Source organism: Macrobrachium nipponense, chromosome 20, assembly GCF_015104395.2.
Source record: "Macrobrachium nipponense isolate FS-2020 chromosome 20, ASM1510439v2, whole genome shotgun sequence".
Classification (NCBI taxonomy): domain Eukaryota; kingdom Metazoa; phylum Arthropoda; class Malacostraca; order Decapoda; family Palaemonidae; genus Macrobrachium; species Macrobrachium nipponense.
In genome coordinates this window covers 49,959,113-49,980,891 of record NC_061089.1, presented here as the reverse complement: position 1 = coordinate 49,980,891, position 21,779 = coordinate 49,959,113, and the positions used below count along the sequence as shown (strand labels likewise).

Here is a 21,779-nt window from a genome sequence, read left to right as displayed (position 1 = left end):
AATAATAACAACAATATTTTGATAGAAGACCCTCTTTAAGGCAAATACTGTTTAAAAGAATGGCAGAATTAAGCGAGTTGATAAAATCAACTCGCTTAATTCTGCCATTCTTTTTAATAATATCCAACAGGAAATCGATTGTCTCTTAATCCAAATTTTATTTTCTTTACAAAATCAAATTAAAATTTGTCATTCAATACCACACTCAATAATAAAAATCTAACTTTGATATCTCTAGGCATTAAAATAATATCTATCATTCAATACCATCACTCGTACTAAACCATACTCTACTCTCACTCTCGAGTCTTCTTTTTCGAGAGCCGAACTTTTTCTAACACACAAAAAAAAAAAAAAAAAAAACTTGGGTTAAGTATCGGCACACACGCGCAAACGCTTCAATGAAGAGTTGCAGGACCTAGCTGTGACCTAGATTAAAACAAAAAGCCGGTAAACACAATAAAATAGAATAGAATATAGAATTTGTTAGGGGGTGGAAAGTTTGATGGAAGGAAAAATGAACGGAGGTACAGTAAAATGAGTGATAGTAATTAGGGGCCGAAGGGCCGCTGCAAAGACCCTAAAGCAATGTCTGCAGTGCACCACGTGAGGTGCACATACCAGCAGATGAAGTTAACCGCTAAGGAAAAATATAACGTTTTGAAATAATCACAGATAGGATTATATTCATGAAACGTAAATTGTAGCGCTCAGACAACTAGATATGATTATCAACACTTTGGTTCAACAACACTAATCGACAAGAAAAATTATTATTTTCCTAATCACATACAAAATATATCATGAAAACAAATAAGAAACATTTGCTTTTGTTTTTACAAACGAAAGCCCTAAGGAGGGAATGCGTTCTTTAGAACAATATGACAGGCGAGATGTTAGTTACCTTAGTAATAAAGAAAGTCCTTTTCGAGTCAGAAGACTACCGCAGGATTCAAATCATCCTTAGATGAGACACAAGGATTGATTGACTTGTATCATAAACTGGCATCACACTTTCAACATCCTGACGCAGATTGATATTTTTCATATTTGTAGGAATGGCCAAGAAACTGGAAGAGAGAGAGAGAGAGAGAGAGAGAGTTTTATTTTTCAATTTGTAGGAATGGCCAAGAAACAATGTGAGAGAGAGAGAGAGAGAGAGAGAGAGAGAGAGAGAGAGAGAGAGAGAGAGAGAGAGAGAGAGAGCAATATTTCATAATTGTAGGAATGGCCAAAAAATTATTGGCGAGAAATTATTTTTCGTAATTGTAGGAATGGCCATAAAATTATGAGAGAGAGAGAGAGAGAGAGAGAGAGAGAGAGAGAGAGAGAGAGAGAGAGAGAGTTTTGAGAAACGAGAGAAAAAAAAGAAACGATAATTGCAGTCAACATGTTCGTCGCTTCTCGCGTGTCCTCTTCGCCACCACTTACACCCCGAAGTGTTCCAAGGGCTGCTCTAATGGACGGGTGCACTGGAGAATTTACATAATAAGTACGCCATTTAAATATATATAGCAATAAAGACAAGGATGACGTGAGCGAAAACTGTGCCTTTATTGTCTTCAAATTGTCCGCCGCCTCCCAATGAAATCTTTGAGGTGGTTCAATGTACAGGTGAAACGCTGAGGGAGATTGCGGGAGATTGAGAGAGACTGGGGAAGGCTGATGCTGCTGCTGCGGATGATTGGGGAAGTTAAGGTGGAGATTGAAGTGGAGAAGATACTGCGGGAGTGGGGGAGGGAGGTTGGGGATTGATGCTGCTGCGGGGAAGTTAAGGTGGAGATGATATTGCCCGGGAAGCTTAGGTGGAGCTTGAGGTGTTATAGATACTGCGGGAGTATTGGGGAGAGGAGGTTGGAGATTAAGGGTTGATAGGTTAGTAGGAGATTGAGTTGAGAAGTATGCTTGAGGAAGATTATTAACTGTACAGGTTGTAGTGGGGAGATTGAAGGAACAGAATTGGGGGAGAAGGTTGAAGGGAGACAGAGTAAGAGGAATTGTGGGGATAAAGACTGACGTGTGAGGAAGACTGATGCTGAGATAGACTGATATAAGATGACGTAGGGGTGATTGGAGGTAGGTCAGGAATTGGAGAAGGTTCATAGCTGCAAAGAGGTAGGAAGAAGATTGAAGTGGGACGAGGAGGAAAAGAGGATTGAAAGTAGGCATGTGGGTTAAGGGGGGGAGGGGAAGGGGAGGTGGAGTCCTTTCGAAGGAGACCCCTTGTCTGAAAAAAAGGAAAAGAGTATATATTGAGGTTTAGGTGTATGAAATAGGATTACGAGAGCTGCAGAGGGACGAAAAAGGAGGAGGAGGAGGAGGAGGAGGAGGAGGAGAGCCCATCAAGGGCACCTTAAAACACCATTAACGGCCTCAAGTTTATGCAAATGGCCTGGGTGGGATCAAAAAGGCCGATCACCTGGTGTCCAAGGGTGTCGCGTCGAAAATTAAAGATGTAATGGCCTTGTTTATGGAGGCAAATTAGAGCCGGCTCGTTGAGAGAAAACAAATGAGAAGAACGAAGCGCAAAAAAATTGCAGAGAAAAAAGAAAAGAAAAAAGAGAGAACCGATATGATGAGAAACGGGCAGACCAAAGTCAAAATAATCAAGTCACTTAAACATAAAAGGTAATTGCAGTCTGGGGTAACACCCTCTATTAATGACCGCGTTTGGTTAGACAGGGTTGATGATGGATAGAGAGAGAGAGAGAGAGAGAGAGAGAGAGAGAGATGTAATTTCCTGTAGATATAGAGAATGGAACCGGAAAATGAAGTTCTTTCCTAAAATCTTATTTACGCACCACAAGCAATATCCATTATATCGCAGGTAAATGATCGCTTACTTGATCAATTTGAAACGTATGTTGGCCCTAAAACAAACAAATAAACACGCACATACACACATACACACGCACGCACATAGATTACTCTAGTCAGTGGTGCTTTCTAACAGCTTATCACCAAAATATGTAAACACCAATACCTATGAAGTATTTTCATTGAGTCTTGTTGTCTGTGAAGAGATGTTGCATATTTTGCTGGTTACGAGTCTGGAAAAAAGGTTGTTAAGATTTAGCTGGCCTTATGTCAGCACGAGCTCTTGCTCACAGAGCAACCCAACTCGTAAGGGACAGGAAGATGGGTGAGACGTGTCTGATTAACTTAGGAAAAGTTTACTTCCAAAAATAAGCATCCATCCCGTTGTGATTTTGGAACATCGGTTCGTTTCCCGCTAGCAGATATCATAACTGTTTCCGATTTCTTGCACTTGGATTCAAAGGCTGTAGAGTGACAGGTGTATCCAAAAAGCAGAAAAAAATTCGAGTTTTTAAGAGGGCATTGTGGCTATTACAATTACATATATATTTGGTAAAAAGTGACCAGTGGAATATATATATATATATATAGATATAGATATATATATATTATATTATAATATGTATGTATGTATATATAAATATATATATATATATATATAGTATATATAGTATATATATATATATATATGTATATGTTATAATATATATATATATATATATATATATATATATATATATATATATATATATATATATATATATATATGTTATATACGACCGACACTGAAACTTACAAACGCATTTAAAGCAAAAAATAAATAATTTAGTTAATATATAAATAATAAAATAAATTAATAACTAAATAAATAAAAAATCGCGAGTTTAGTAAATACAGGAAACGCGATGAAAAACAACTTACTCTGTCGGATTGGAACTTTTTTTTTTTTTTTCCCTTCTCGTTTTTGTCACTTTCTTCACTTCCGAACAACATCCACCCCCTCTCATCGACTCAACTTCAACTTCCCTCCACCCATTCCACCCATCACCTCCCATTCCCATTCAACAACGTTCTGCCTCACCCGTCCCTCCTAGACCTTTCCGGGTTTCGAGATGTCCCTTGAAAAAGTACCTCCGAGGGAAATGGACAGACCTCGGCTTAATTTCTGAAAAAAACTCGCAAAGAGTGAAAGTTTAAAATTAACATAAAACTAGAAGACAGACACAACGATAAAATTATTCTCTGAAAAACCGAAAGCTCCAAAATTTAAGGCCGATAAAAAAAACACGTTATACACAGGACAATAAATAATGAGAATATAAAAGAGTAATGGTATATTCTGCAATAACTCTAACTTAGATGACAAAGTAAAAGTTGCTTAGTAAGCTGATTATTCTGCTCTCAATTAGTGTTATAAACACTATATTTCACTTGAAAGTTTTTCCTTATAAAAAAAATGCACATTGACCCAATAATAGGAGGGCTTTAATTTTTATTAATTAACTTCAGTCAAAGACCTGATTTTTCTTTCCTGTTTCACTGTGTCATTTTGCTCTGTTTATTAATATTTTACTTCTGTTATTGCTGTTATTCATGTTCTTAAAACTACTACTACTAATACTGCGATTGCTACTACTACTACTACTACTACTATCTATAATAATAATAATAATAATAATACAAGTTCTATCATTATTATTGTTAATATGTTCATGTTATGCAAATAATATATGTTAGTTATATCCTCAGTTATCTTATTTTTTCAGTTGTCATTCCTTAACAGTTCTGCCAAATGAACTCATTTATTTATAGCCTGTGTGAACTGTCACCTGCCCTTGGCGAGCGTTACCTTATAAGGGGAGCTCCATTTTCAATATGCCAAAACCTACCTTATTATACTTTATTCTACCCATAACAGTTGAAGAAAGCTTGCTTCTTTACCTAAAGGATGGGAGAAAGAGAAAGATGACTCAGGTTATGAAGTGCTTAACAAGATGTATGGTTTTTCCATTTATACAACAGTTCTGAAAAAAGCAGATATGTATATATATATATATTATATATATATATATATATATATATATATTATTATATATATATATATATATATATATATATATATATATATATTATATATATATATATATATATATATATATATATATAGTGCGTGCACTTAAATGTATGCGTATAGCATTACATTTTAGTGTCAAACCCATCTATGGCGCAACAGCAAAACCATTGGCAATGGTGGGACCCTTCATGTCATTAAGGACGATAAAAAAAAGATAATTAAACAAAGGCCTTTTTGCTTTTAAGATCTAAAGTCTACTGTTTATGGAGGTCATTAAGACTTCAAATAAACATACTAATCGGGAACCAGTTACGATCTAAATTCTAAATCAAATTTTCAAACAAGAGTCAAAAAAATAAAAAAAAGCCCATTTTACCCATATAAGAAATATTAAAAGACGCCCATTTAACAATTACTCAAGAACAATGAAAGGAATCCATTTACTATAATCAAAAGATTTAAAAGACACAGACTTAATACAGAAATTACAGGTATCAAAACACACTATTTGATATATAAAATAAGTGTACAGAAAAATAGTAATTATTTCTTAACGAATTAATTAATTAAAAAGACATGAGAATTAGTTAATTAAAGCTTCAATTAATACAAAAAACATGAAAATCACAAAGTGAGCTCGTAAATACAAGACAATATAAGGATTCTATTCAATAACAGCCTGAAAAGTACTAATTTACTTAAATTAAAGGCTTTAAATGGCCTTCAGTTTATTATAAATGAAGAGCTAGGCTCTCATTTGAGGCCTCAAAAAAAGAAGGAAAAAAAAAAAAAACAGCGAGCCTATTACAAGCCAATTGTTAGCATTATGAGTTCTGAAATAGGCCGAGAATATCGAACGCTGATACAGCATATAATTCAGTTTTTTTTAACTTTTTTAATACTTAAATGACGCTCACTCCTGCACATGCGCACGCAGAGGGCTGAGTGACGTAACACATTTCAATAAACCAATTCACGATGCATTTTAAAGTTTGTCTGCTTTGATAATTACAGGAGAGTGGTTTACACCTGGGAAAATTTTACAGCAGATAACGCAAGGTAAATTCATTGATGTTTTTTGTACTGTTTTATTTAGACAAATGCTTTTTTAACTATAAAATGCGTATATTTACACCTGAGATACTAACACAGCTGGGTTGAGAGGACACGGATGTGCAACGTATGTAATATATAGATATCCACAAATATATATATATATATATATATATATATATATATATATATATATTATATATATATATATATATATATATATATATATATATATATTACAATGCGTGTATACGTGTGCGTATGTGTGTGCATATGAGAGAGAGAGAGAGAGAGAGAGAGAGAGAGAGAGAGAGAGAGAGAGAGCTTTGTAGTTGCTTCACTGATCCACAGTTTCATCTGATAAAGTTTCAATGTCGGAAATAATTTTGAATAATTCCACAATAATTCCAAAGGTTAATCTATCAAAACAATCGTTTCCTACCACTTTATCCTACAGACCTTGATTATCACAGATGATCATATAAGAAAAAACCCTAAAAGATGTAAAAATAATTAGGATTGTTTACATAATAATTTCCTCTGATGCAGTATAGCAAATGCAGGTTCTCTATAAATTAAACCTGATAGAAACTTTTATGTTCGAAATAATTAACAGTCATATGCAAATTTACGCAAATGCTACTTAACAAAAGTAAGTTTTCCTATCATTCTCAAAGAATAATTCTAAGTAACTCTAAGTAACTGCACAATCACTAACATAGATGCATACTTCAAAAATATAAGCTCCTCTGCAATTTTATCTATTCTTAATCTGAAAAATTTTTGTGAATACGTAATTTCCAAAGACACTGTGCAAGTCGAGTCTATTTTCTTATTGATTTTAAGGATAATATTCATCTCGAAAATGTAAAATTGAGAGCCGACCGAGTATGAGCAGTCCTTCATAATGATCACTTCAGTCCAAGTGCACAGTTGACCCTCTGCCTTTTATAGCAACTCTAAAAATGGGCAATATATGCCTAATTGTGGTTATTATGAATTCTTCAATCTATTCCGGTAGTACTTTTTTTTTTTTTTTTTTTTTTTCGCCTTCAGAGTTAATGTTAGCTCAGTCTCCCTCTCTCTCTCTATAATCTTGCCCGCTACAAGCCTAGATAATTTTTAATCATCTGACCACCTACCTCTTGATTTCTCTGAATATATTTCACTCTACAGATGTCCCAACCCTTCGCTGTGGTTAAGTGTGTCAAATCTCTCTCTCTCTCTCTCTCTCTCTCTCTCTCTCTCTCTCATTATTGTAACAACGGTCCATTTGGCGTGTTCAGCCTACTTCCGTCACTAACAATTCTCTATGTAAATTCCCTATTGCCACAAGACGGTGATTGTACGTAGTTCCCCTCTTTACGGAGTGCAACAGCTTGTCAACGTCTTAACCCAACCGCGACTTTATAATAATCATCAGTAGTGACGAATGATGATTGTGATGACAGTGATGACACAGCCATGATGCTTTCGCTGAGTTCTGCGGCTAAGAGAAAAATAAAAAAGTTATTTCTCTAGCCAGTGCAGATAAGGTAAAATGTACTTACTGTCTATATATAAATTATATATATATATATATATATATATATATATATATATATATATATATATATATATATATGCAAACACACACACACACACACACATATATATATATATATATATATATATATATATATATATATATATATATATATATATATATATATATATATATATATTCGAGCCACAAATGTCCTTTAATATCTAATTCGCTCTACCTCGGAATTGATATATTTTCATATACGTAAACCGAAGTGGAAATTTTTTAGTTGATAATAATTTCGTCCTCTCGTGGGTTCGAACCACCGTCCAACGGACAGAGAAGAAACAAGAACGTCAGTGAAGTTATCGATTCGGCTAACAAGTGAGGATATAAGTTTATACCGACTCCGACCTTACAAATCACCGTAATCTGAATCGATATCCAACCCCCTCTACCATGTTAACAAATTAGAACGGTGATGTGATAATCATTCATATATATTATATATATATATTATATATATATATATATATATATATATATATACATATATATATATATATATATATATATATATATTACAACGTCCCATCTTTTTTAAACTACAAGCGTTCAGAATGTTCAAATGTCTATGCTAGAGATACAAAAGGCTGGTGGAGGTGGCTCCCTTACTGAGGTTTTCATTGCTTTCGGTTGACTGCGGGGTGACGTTGTGGGAGATAGACTGGGGTTGGTTTGGGGGGTTGGGGTATAATCTATCTCCCATCTCCTAACGCTTTACTTCACCGCCTTGTTGGCATACTATCCCATCTACAATCTTCTTTTCCGTTCTCTCTCTTTTTTACCATCTTCGTCTTGGCCTTTGTATCTTCTAAATCAGTGCTGTCCAAACATTTTCACCTATTGTACCCTTTATTACCTTCTCCTGCTGTTACGTACCGCCAACCCCCCCTCGCCCACCATGGCTGATCAAACTCAGTTTTATTTAGGATAATCATGCAAATAGTAAATTAATTATGAAAAGACTGCATTATAGGAGCGTTGGTTAATAGAAACAAACTTATTACAAAAATAAAAATGATGATTTAATAACAAAATGCTTGAAAATTACTTACACAACTTAATGTGAGATGTGAGGCTGATGTTCACTGATGGGATGTGTCTGTTGTGTGTGTATGTGTGTGTGTGTTCCTTGTTTGTTCACGTACCCTCATGATCTATGTTGCGTACCCCCAGGGGTACGCGGACCCCAGTTTGGACAACATTGAGTCTAAATCATTCGATCCCAAAGTAGTTTATGTTTCAAGATTACCTTGACATCATCTAGTGACGTTAAAGAAAGAAAAACAGACACAATCATTCCCAATTTTCAAGCCACATATCACTCGAGAAGTAGTTTTCTGAAGAATTTTAGTGGTAATTCCAATTCCAAGGCATATCTTTTAGATTTAATACACAACACACACACACACACACACACACCCACACCACACACCACACACACATATATATATATATAGATATATATATATTATATATATATATATATATTAAATCATATTTCTGCTAAGATCGACTTAAATATGGTTCACTTTTCTCAAAACTGAAACAGAACCAGCCGAATTTAGGGGAGTCCATCCTTTCTCCCTATCTATTCCTCTATCTATCTATCTATCTAAAACTAACGTAGCTTTAGCAACGTTTTGATCAGCAATTAACAGATCGCCTTAACTAATAATCTTCATACTATTATATTACTATTATTATTAAACAGGTTGAACTTTTATTTCTTTGCATCACAACTGTTTTTATCAACAGCAACTGCAACATGAAAATTAACGCATGTCTAGTGATTCATCAACAAAGGATAACGAACTCTGGGAAAGAATCTGACCAAAGAAACGGATTAGATTCCCCCATTAAGCATTGGAAATATTCAGTATTAGTTTCTAATAGCATATGATTGGCTGAATGATTGGAAGGCTGACTGGATTCGTGCCACGGTGGCATCACGACTACAAAGGTCAACGACGCAGTGGTTAGTAAAAAAAAGAGATTAAATCAGCATGCAAGGAGAGACAGAAAATGTGAACAAGCTACGATGTGATTACTACGTAAAACAATGTGATTAAAAATGATCGAAAATTGATTAATGCTAACGAAAAGGAAACCGTAAGACAATTTATAACAACAAAAATGTCATTCACATTTTGTTTATGACAGTGATATCATTATTAAAATTTTATTTACGACTGCGACGGTAATATCAGTATTTTGCTTATGACAGCGAAAATATTTACTTATATTTTGGTGAGGAGCGAAAATATTAAGATTTTGTTGATGACGGCGAAAATATTATTAATATTTTGTTTATGGCAGCGAAATTATCATTAATACCTTTTATGACCAAAGATAATATTCATACTTTTGTTTATGACAGCGAAAATATTATTAATATTTCATTTGTAACAACGAAATATTATTAATGTATTGTTTATGATAGCGCAAATATGATTATTTTCTTTATGACAGCGAAAATATTATTAATATTTCGTTTACGAATGCGAAAAAATTATTAGTATTTTGTTTATGACAGAAGATATTAACAAGATCTTTTTATGGCAGCAAATATATTATCAATATTTTGTTTATGACAGCCAAAATATTAATATTGTGTTAATGACCGCGAAAATATCAATATTTCGTTTGACAACAGAAACATTAATACTTTGTTTACGACAGCAAAAGTATTTCTAACATTTTTATGATGACAGCGAAAATATTACTATTTTGTCAGCGAAAATGTTATTAATATTTTGTTTACGACAGCGACAATAACATTACTACTCTGTTTACGACAGCAAAAATATTAACATTTTGTTTATGACGACGAAATTACTATTACTATTTTGTTTATGATAGCGAAAATATAATTCAAACCTTGTTTATGATAATCGTAAATTTTATTAATATTTTGTTTGTGACAGAGAAAATACTATTCATATTTTGTTTATGACAGCGAAAATATAATTCATATTTTGTTTAGGACGGCAAAAATATAATTGATATTTTGTTTATGACAAGGATGATATTAATATTATCATTATTTTATTCATAACAGCGTAAATAATATTAATATTTCGTTTATGAAAATATTAATATTTTGAAATGCAGTTAGGACGAAAGACCAAAATAATAAGCATAGAAAGAGGTATTAAGACGAAAAAATGCAACAAGAAACGACATTCCGGCGCTGGACGACGTGTAGGAAACCCATAACCTCCCGCGAAGGATATTCCAGGAAACTTTCCAGCGCGATAAAAGGACAGGGAGAGAGATTAACGCAATTGATAATTTCTCTCGGGTGACTCCTTTGGGCGCCTCGAATCTCCGCTTCTAAACGGCCACTTCTGCATGTGAAGCGCCATAAAACACTTCGCCTCTCCAAGATGACAGAGAGAGAGAGCAAATGATGGGGGTGTGGAGAGAGAGAGAGAGAGAGAGAGAGAGAGGGGGGGGGGGGGGAGGGGCCGGGTTCACAGCATTCAGAAGTTCAATTGGTCGTGGTCATTACTGCCTTCAAGGACCATCATTCTCTCTCTCTCTCTCTCTCTCTCTCTCTCTCTCTACCACTTTTAATGACTACAGCTGTTGACAACCTCGAAAGAACCCAGATAAAAAAAAAAAAATTGGATCTACTTCGGGTCGAAAGTTATGTTAAGTATTTTCCAACGGTCTCGTTTACGGGGCATGGCGGAGCGGCGGTGTTCACGAAGCTTATATAGCTTTGCTACAGCTATAAGCTGCAAGTGCCCGTGCCCGGGAGGACGGCCGGGTAATGAGGCCTCACTTATCTTTATTCTCCTGAGCAGACATGCCACGCCTCCCTTCTCTCTCTCTCTCTCTCTCTCTCTCTCTCTGCGTGTGTGTATGTGTGCGTGTATGCAAGTGCTAAAGCATTTCCCTCTGTCTGTCTGTCTGTCTGTCTGTCTCTCTCTCTCTCTCTCTCTCTCTCTCTCTCTTTCTATGGCCCTAGTAATTGTAACACAATATAAGTAACATCTCTATCAAACATGCACAGAAATACACGCTTAATTGGCATAGACTATCAACCGATAACCACCATATGTATTTCCTTTTGACTCCACATCAACTCTTAAAACAACACATAACCCATTCAATATCTAGTCACTGGGAGAAACATTCTATTTATTACTTAACATTGGAATGGAAGATAGCCCTTGTGCCACAGGCCAAGCGCTGGGACCTATGAGGCCATTCAGGGCTAAAAGGGAAATTGAGACCAGAAAGGTTTGAAAGGTGTAACAGGAGGACAACCTCGCAGTTGCACTATGAAATAATTCATTGGAGAGGGTGGGAAGAAAGATATGAGAAAGAGAATATGAACAGAGATACAGTAAAAGGAATAAAAGGGGTTGCAGCTAAGGGCCGAAGGGACGTTGCAAAGAACCTAAGTAACGCATACAGTGCACCGCATGAGGTGTATTGATGGTCTCTGTATTGAAATCGGCCATGAAAGTGTTCACATTTACCTATGAACGTAGTAATGCTCACGCATTTGAGTATACAAATGAACAAAATAAAGCGCGCCGTGAACAAAATAAATTATTTGTCGATTCAAAATATTCTTAAAATTCTCGGTTTGATTTAGATGAAAATTCTCAGGAACGGATGACTGTCGTCACTGGTGAAAACATTCTAAAACAATGCTGTTGCTTGTTAAATAATGGGGTTCCTAAATAATTATACATTCGACAGCAAATTTATTGCTGCATAAAATAATAGTGGAAATAATTTCTTCTCTTCTTCTTCTTCTTCTTCTTCTACTTATTATTATTATTATTAGTATTATTATTATTATTATTATTGCTTAATTTTATAGCTACAATGCCATGGAGGTTTATCACAATTTTTATTAGTTCTATTACTGTTTTTGTTTAAATACCATTTCATAATATCTCTCTCTCTCTCTCTCTCTCTCTCTCTCTCTCTCTCTCTCTCTCTCTCACCAAACTCCGATTCCACACAACAAAAAAAGGGGGCGGAGGGAAGGGGGTGTCGATTTTACCCCGACACCTTCACCTCTCACACCTCATAATCTCATCAACCCTTTCGGGGATACTTGTCTATACTGACAGTCCTCCATCCCCAAAGCGGTGTAATTATCTCAGCCACAATTCATTAGTTTCTATTTCTTTTTTCTCCACTTTTTTTTTAATCTTTGCCATGTGGGACTATGGGTGCTGGTACTTTGTGGGGAGGGGTACTGTGCAAGTGTGGGGATTGCTAGTCGAGAATAAGTGTTCGTGTGAATAACTTTTGATAACCATCATAAATATTATAATAATTATATATATAGATAGATATATATATAATTATATTATATATATAATATCATATGGAGCTATATTATATATATTTGTATATATATATATATATATATATATATATATATATATTATATATATATATATAGATATATATATATTTATGTCATTTAACTACCAGACTCTCTTACATTCAAAGTATTTCACCTTCCTACTCTTTCTCAGATATTTCGTATGACACAAACAATAATAGTTAGTCATCAATTTGATCCAACGAATGAAAATCTACAACAAAAATCTTCGACAAATAATCGATCGAAAAGCCCTTGGACGCCTGTCCCCCAAAGTAGGAAATTTAAGTAGCACTGTCAGTGAAATGATTTCTTCAGCGGAATCGGGCTGCACCGCGTTTAAGAGCAATGAACAGAGTTAAATGGCCGTGCGAAGGGAGAGGGAGGCAAATGCCAAAGGCAATGGAGTGGAGAAGGTGATCAATTCGGGAGTGGAAAGAAATCGAAAGAGTGTGGTCGGTCCCATGAAGTTGGAATATTCAAGGTCAGGAAGGGATGTTTAGGATACTTTTGCCGTTCTATTTGTTTTCAGGGAATCCTTGTGGAATACTGGAGGGGTATCAGGAGGAGGAGGAGGAGGAGGAGGAGGAGAAAAGATGAGGAAAAAATATACAAAATTTGAACTTCAAAGATAAGTCTGTGTCTCAGAAATACTTTTTTCAAATGTCTTCTTCTTTCTTTCAGAATCTTAGATATAAAGGGTTTGTTCTCTACATTTCTTTGCGCTCCTTAATATCGTTGAAATTTAAAAGTGGTTATTGCAAATGGTTGAACTTTCCTCAAGTCAGGAAAAAGTGGGTACAATACCTCGAAGTACTACTTTCAAAATACATTCTGCGTTCAGTCAAAGCCCTGTTGCACAAGAAATTATCACATAATTGGATGTATCCTTTCAACTATAAAGTGACTAATTATATATATATATATATATATATATATAGTATATATAGACATAATATATATATATATATTACATAATATAATACATATATATATAATATCTATAATTATATATATATATATAGAATAATATATTATAATATACACTGACAATAACATCGTTCTAAATTTATATTAAAGCCACTTGCAAAAAAAAAAATAAAGAATTTGCGATGACACCACGTCATTCCACTGCATTTCAGTTCCTCTAACAAATCTCGTTCAAAATTCGACTTAAATCCAAATTCAAAGTCTGATTTAAAATTCACTGAAGAATATCGAACGTTCGAAAATAAAAATAGGAAAAAAAATATGACCTAATGCATCTGGGGTTGTGATTTGCGAGGCGCGATTACAATTAGTTCAGTTCAGACCTAAGGCCAGGGATTAGGTCCGCTGGTGGTTGCATGTAATGCGATTCCGGTGATTTGGAAAAAAATGATTGAAAAGTTTTATTGCAAATGTGTGTTTTTTACTCTTTTTTTTTATGAATGACAGGAAAAGTCTGCCCTCCGTATAATAGTAATTATATATATAATATATTTATATATGATATTATATATTTATATATATATATACTATATATATGTATACATAGATTCACTATGAAACAAAGGATTTCTAACACTTTGAAGAGCTATGCGATAACTGCTATCAAAAGCATTTCCCTTTTATTATTCACCATGAAAAAATTAAAGAAATAATTACAAAGGCAAATAATTAAACCTAAATTATTCTCCAGAAATTTCAGGCATCTGAGGCTTCAAAAAGGCCAGATCATAGGGAGATAAAAGAGAATATACAGCTTAGGCCGAAGGCATAGCACTGCGACCTACGAGGTCATTCAGCGCTGAAAGAAATATCGAGAATAAAAGTTTACAAGGGTATAACAGCGGAAACCCTCGCAGTTGCACTATGAAACAAATGTTAGAAGAGGGTGGAAAGTCAGATGGAAGAAAGAATATGAATGTAGTTACAGTAAAAAGAACGAAAGGGTTGTAACTATGGGCCGAAAGGAAAGGGTTGCAGCTAGGAGCCGAAGGGACATTCCTAAGAACCATAAGTAACGCCTACAGTGCACCGCGTGTAAGGTGCACCGACAGCATTATGTCCCCGCCCCCCTACGGAAATATGGAGGAGATATCAGTCGCATATGTCTTTTGGATCTTCTGCAAAGCGAAATTCTTCTGTCTATTTTCATTATACATTTATTCATTTTCCATGTATTTTCAAAACTTCGTGTGACCCAGTGCACCCGGTCAATAATTGATCGACCTTGCATGGAACTATGACCTATAGTTACGACTATCTCGATCCTGTTGTGGTTTTAGTTTTATTCAGTTGGTCGTGTCTCTTCCATTCCTGTTACTGTGGCCTCAGTTCATAATTTCTTCCATCTTACTCTCCACCCTCTCCTAGCAACTGTTTCACAATGCAACTGCGAGGCTATTCTCCTGTGACACCTTCAGAACTTCTCTACTCTTGATTTCCCTTTCATCCCTGAATGACCTCATAGGTCCCAGCGCTTGGCATCTCGCCTAAATTTCATATTCTATTCCATGCATTAGCACAAGCTCCTGCCCCTTGACCCTTCAGAAGGACTTCTAAGGACCTCTACTTCCTTGCAACATTCGGATGTAGAGGAAACCGACTGTAATAAGCTACAATTATTTGTTTGCAAATAATAAATAAATAAACAAATAAAATACAAAGACAAAGGGCTTATTCGTCTGAGACTGAAGATTGTCATGACGACTGAATGACGAAAGCTGCACTGTTATCATTTATTATGTTGTGGTTACAGAATGACTAAGCGTCGTGCCTGAAAGGCTGCCTAGTGCTTGAGCAACCAGTGCCACATGTGCCGAAATTACTGTCATTGCATCTCACGGAGAGAAGGATACAACAACAAAGAAATAAATACATAAATAAATAAAAGAAATATTGTCAAGTAATATAAACAAGTAAAATAAACAAGTGAATAAATTAATTAATTAACAAATAAACAAATGAAGGGTTCCAAGTTTTTAACGGACTGCTTTCTGGTAGCCCATTGTCAAGTAAAATATATAAGTAAATAAATTATTGATTATATAAATGAACTATTCTAAGCTTTTAACGAACTGCCCCCTGGCAGCCCATTGCCAAGAAAAATAGGCAATTATAAAATAAGTAAGTAAATATAGATATAATAAACAAACAAATGATTGAAAGAAGGATTCAAAGCTTTCGACGAACTGGTTCCATGTGGCCCATTGTCAAGGAAAATAAAATAAATGAATAAATAATTGAGTATATAAATAAAAATATAAAGAAGCAACCTTGAATACCTTTTAATTATAAGCCTTCCCAGCAACCCAGCTAAGGTTAACCTGAAGGCGCAGCAGTCGAGAAGGGGGACGGGAGCGCCCCTCGACTTGGCTCCAGTAACATAAACAAGTTGCTTGAAGAAGGAAGCAGCGAAACAAACACATTCCGTCGTCCGCGGAGGACGGTTTTTCCCAAGCGGGGGTGTTTAGGTAAGCATAAACACGCCCGGGAATGTTAATTGGTTCTCGTCACCGAGGCCGGTTGAAACTTCTTCTTTTTTTTTTTTCCGCTTAAAAGGGCGATTTTATCACCCACTTTATATTGGCCTTTATACTGCTGGCCGTTTCCTTTTCAGCTTAGTTTTCACTTTCGCCGACGGTGCTCGAGTCTGAATGGAAAGTTATGGCTTATCTTTATTTCATGATAACTGTGTAATACAGAGTAGTAGTTTATGTGTCGTTGTTAGGGAGAGAAGGTCTCCTCAACAAAATTTAGATAATATGTGTGTGTGTGTGTGTGCACGGTATATATATATATATTATATATATATATATATATATATATATATATATATACTACTTAAAAAATCACAGTAGATGCACGTGACTTCATAAATAAGCGAATACCACGGGAAAATGATAGTCAGGAATCCAAGCGCTTTCGTCTTTATTCAGACATCGTCAAGGAGCTACTTAGTAGCTCCTTGACGATGTCTGAATATATATATATATATATATATATATATATATATATAGATATATATATATATATATATATATATGCAACTGTAATAGCCACAATGCTCTCTTAACTTCTTGAATTCTGCTCTTTTTTGGGTACGCTTGTCACTACAAAGCCTGAAGATCCAAATTCAAAGAAATTTTTGAAGAAATTGTGATATCTGGTACCGGAAAGCGAACCAGGTCCCATAATCGTTGTGAGTATGGGACCTGGGTTCGTTTCCCGGTAACCAGACATCACATTTTCTTCAAAATTTTCTTTGAACTTGGATCTTTAGGCTTTGTAGTGACAAGCGTATCCAAAAAAAGAGCAAAGAATTCAAGAAGTTAAGAGGGCATTGTTTTGGCTATTACAGTTGCGATATATTATCTGGTAAAAAAGTGACCAGTAGATTCTACACACACACACACACATATATATATTTTATATATATATATATATATATATTATATATATATATATATATATATATATCTATATGTATATATATATCAAACTTAGGTCCACACTAATCAGTGGGCTACCGAGTTTCAATAATAAAAGAAACCTCTGCTGGTGCTCTATTCCTAAATGATTTATCTTTATAAATTAACAAACAACTTCATTTATTTCATTATCCAATCCGTTATCTCTCTCTCTCTCTCTCTCTCTCTCTCTCTCTCTCTCTCTCTCTCTCAAAAGCTAAGTCCTGTTACGGTCACCACTGCCTGTATAATAGTAAATATTGTGAGGTTCGTCTAAATTTATTTACTTAAGCGCCTCCAAATATCATATTTTTTTCCGTGAATATAATATCTGAGGTATAATTTTCGAGTGAAATACTAACTATTCAAAGCTGCGACGAAACTCTTTAGTGAGAGAAATAAAACTACTAGATGATCAAGATAAGAATAGGATCAAGAAATAAAAACCGATACACCACATCTCAAAATAATTTTTCAAAATAATATTTGCAGGCTTAGGTCATTGTAACTTTCACATGGGTTCTTTGGATTAAAAACCATATTACTTTGTGAGAGAGCTAATTAAAATTATTCATCTTCATAAATGTAAGTTCCACTTTCCCGCATCAAAAAAGTAGTTTACTACAATTACGTGAATGAAATTTAATGTTGAATGGTGTGTGTGCGTATGTGTGTACATTTGTGTGCTCTTATGTATGTATGTGTGTGCGTGTGTGTATGTGCCCTGGTGAACCTCGCTTACACTTTACCTGAGCAATTACGATAAAGCAAATGACGCTAGGGGGGAGGGAGGGGGTTAGGACAGGGCATACCAGGCTTGCTGGGGGAAGGGGGTGTGGGTGGGTGGGTGGGTGACTGGCAGGACGGGGGGTGGGGGGTTGGGAGTTGGGAATAGATGATGAACTAGACTCGTATTTAGAAATATCTACTCATCGCGTTGCCCGCAAATGACATTTAATAGTCAAGTTAACACGGCAATGCAATTAGGACAGCCGGGGAAAAAAGGGAAGGAAAGAAAAATGAGGAAAAAAGGCAAAAGAAAAAAAAAAGGCGAGAAGATACGCTGGGCAACATTACATCACATAGGCGTAACGCAGTTTTAATGCCGACGTTAAATTCGAGGCATTTTGACCAAACCCGCCGTCGGTATCTAACCCCCCACCCCACCCCTACAAAGAGAGCATACCATCCCCCTACTACCTCCCTTCCCGAAGGTAGTGACTGTCCGCCTGTCTGTCTGTGTATCTCTTTCTTATCAGTTAGCGGGAATTCTTTGGCTATCTTGTTGAGTTACTATGGACTTTTAACCTTACACTTGCAGTAGAGACAACGAGTTAGTGTCACATATCTTGACCGATACAGCAATTTGATTTCAGCTATTTGCTGATTGCTCTTGCTCACAATGTGAGGTGTGCTTGTGTATAAGTATGTACGCATGTATGTATGTATGTATGTATATATATATATATTATATAGATGTATATATAAATACATACACACACCACACATTGAGAGAGCATATAACATATGCATATATATATATATTATATTATATATATATATATATATATATATAATATATATATTATCAATATCAGTTTCAGCGTTTTTTCGGGCAAAACGCTGTCTGCAACAGCTCGCACTCACATAGCCGCTGGAAAGTCTACCTAATATTAGCACTAATATTCGATGATAGGCTAATTTTTCTCTCGAAGAGTGCTTTGAATTATCAGAGTAATGAGGAAAATGATCTCTATAATGTTTAGAACTCATTACTTTATGAGAATAACCTTTTCTCCTTAAATATGGCCGGAGACCGTCGCTCATAAAGCCACATTTTCTCTGTAATATAGTCAAAAGAATTCTCTCAAGAGTAGGAGTAATTTTACCCCTAATCGGGAGTATTTGAAACAGTTGTATACTCTCTAAAATCCTGTACACTATCAATGTGAAGTAAATCATTCCCTCCTTTAAGAAATAATCAGTGTAAGTAAACTACCTATCCTCCCTGGAAATATGAGACATTATCATTACAAGTTAATTTTCACTTTAAAATGATCACAAATAAAAAAAAAGTAGTACGTTTTCCGAGAAGTGAAATTTACTACCTTAAGTAATCGGCTTTTCCTAATTGAAGGCACTGAAAATTATCAATACTAGCAAGCCGCTCGTCTTCCAAAAAGTAATAAAAATTTCCGCGTAAGCCAATTAGTGGAAATCATTAACTGAAAATGGATAATTTTTCCTTACTGAAAGTATCTGCCAATATCAACAGTAAGTAAGTCACCCCCCCCCCCCCCACCCCACTACCCCTTTCATTTCCGATATCAGAGACGCAGCATCTGACCGCCAGATGGCATCATACTCGTTCAAATTGGCATGAAATGACGAACCAAATTAAAATCAGTTTAAACGAATAAGCCTCCACGACGAGAGACTTTTTTTTAATTATAATAATTTTGCTAATTACTGAGCTTATTATCGGGATTAACGCCTATCGGAAACAAAATTGAGGGATTACTGCGCCGCTTCATGATGAAAGTCCCATTACAGCAAGGGTCAAATTGAATTAATAATGATTAAAATGATTAAAATGACATCGACCTTAATCAACTTATTTCTTTTCGTTCGGCTCCGATAGGAAAAAAAAAGGATAAATGGATGCTCGTATGAGCTGTGACGAGGATGAACATTGTGGAATTATAATGAGGGCATGGGAGTGAAAGCTGATAAAATAATGAAGTATAATGAAGAAGCAATTGTGAAAAATGAACGGACTGTCATCGTATGACATTGAACCGTTATAGTCTATCGAAGGTATAGGAATATTAGCTAATTAATACAGAAGAGTGAAGGCTAATAAGGGCATAAGACTAGAGACTAATTAGAGTAGAAGACTGAAGACTAATTAGGTTAAACGAGTGACAGCTAATTAGAGTAAAAGAGTGAAAGTTAATTAGGGTACAGGAGTGAAGACATATCAACCTAGAATACTGAGAAGTCTAAAAAAGGTAGATGAAAGGGTGGTCATTAGGACAATCAAAATGATGGCTAATGACTATTTGGGAAGAAGAGTGAAAAATAATTTGCTTAAAAGAGGTACAATGTGCTTGGAATGCTTGGAGGAAATAGTTACTGAGAAACTTAATATAAAAGGAAGTAAGGATTACAAGTAAATTAAAAGTATAAAGGTTTAGAAAGGAAGAAAATAAAATTTGAGACATAAGGAAGAGTGAAAATAATGATTAAAAAAAACTAAAATTAATGTTGCTGGAAGAAGGTAGAGAGCGTGAAGGATAGATGATAAATAAGACACCAAGGATAAAAAAATAATAGATTGCAAAAATACATATGGGGGGTCACATGAAACAACAGTTATGCTACAGAAAATACATATGTGAACAAACTAAACACATAGAATATATTTATTATTATTATTATTATTATTATTATTATTATTATTATTATTATTATTATTATTATTATTATTCAGATGAGCCCTACTAATATAGAACGCGCCCTCAAGGGCCACTGACTTGGAATTCAAGCTTCCAAAGATTAAGGTGTTCATTTGAAAGAAGTTAAAGAAGGTAACAGGGAATGCAGAAAAAGAGATCAGTTACTAGACAACAAAGACTAAAGTATAATGAGACGAGATGGACGTACTATAAAGAGATTAGAATAAATTACCTACAACTGGAAAACATAAAGACAATTTAAGACTCCTTGGTATAGAGTATTTATTATACACCTTCGCGCCCCTAAACTGGGTTTCTCGGCACACACTTCAGATAGAGTCAAATATTGTACTGGCTAAATTTAAGTCTTATATATATATATATATATATATATATATATATATATATATATATATATATATATATATATATATATATATATATATATATATATATATATATATATATATATATATATATATATATATATATAATATATATATTCTTATATATGCATATAAATAATAATAATAATAATATGTCTTTGTTAGCGTATTTAAACATTTATGCTGTATATGAGAATTGGCATAATATTTGCATGCGTAATGTTTACACCTTTTCCCAGACGTCTGCTGCGGAACAAATTTGACACCTGTAACTATACTCGGTTTTTTTCCATCTATCCATCCGCCTGTGGTGTTTGCGCATGGTAACACTGCGTCCAGGGCTTTGGATAGTTACATTCAGCTTACATTCAACAATAATAATAATATCCTATTTCGAATATGAACGGTGTAATTCGCATACAGTAAATTATTAAAACACTTTTCAGTTGCAAATGTACACCCAGATATCCTTTTATTTACCTAAAACTTGCACATAGCGTAACTATTTAAAGCCCGGGACGCAGTGTTACCATACAAAAACACCACAGGCGGATGGACATGGAAAAAAACAGAGTATAATTAATTTGTGA

General features: G+C 34.8%; 1 protein-coding gene across 3 annotated transcripts in view; it reads left to right on the top strand.

Moving 5' to 3' along the window:
* The window catches only part of LOC135225683 (T-cell leukemia homeobox protein 3-like), a 128,071-nt gene that overhangs the window by 21,941 nt on the left and 84,351 nt on the right, over positions 1–21,779 (top strand). For 2 of the 3 annotated variants that reach the window (XM_064265050.1, XM_064265033.1), the window contains exon 2: positions 5,906–5,950. The exons of the other annotated variant lie outside the window; for it this stretch is intronic. In XM_064265050.1, coding sequence (XP_064121120.1) covers positions 5,906–5,950 — 45 coding nt within the window. The remainder of the gene's footprint in view (positions 1–5,905; positions 5,951–21,779) is intronic. 3 annotated transcript variants of the gene reach the window in all.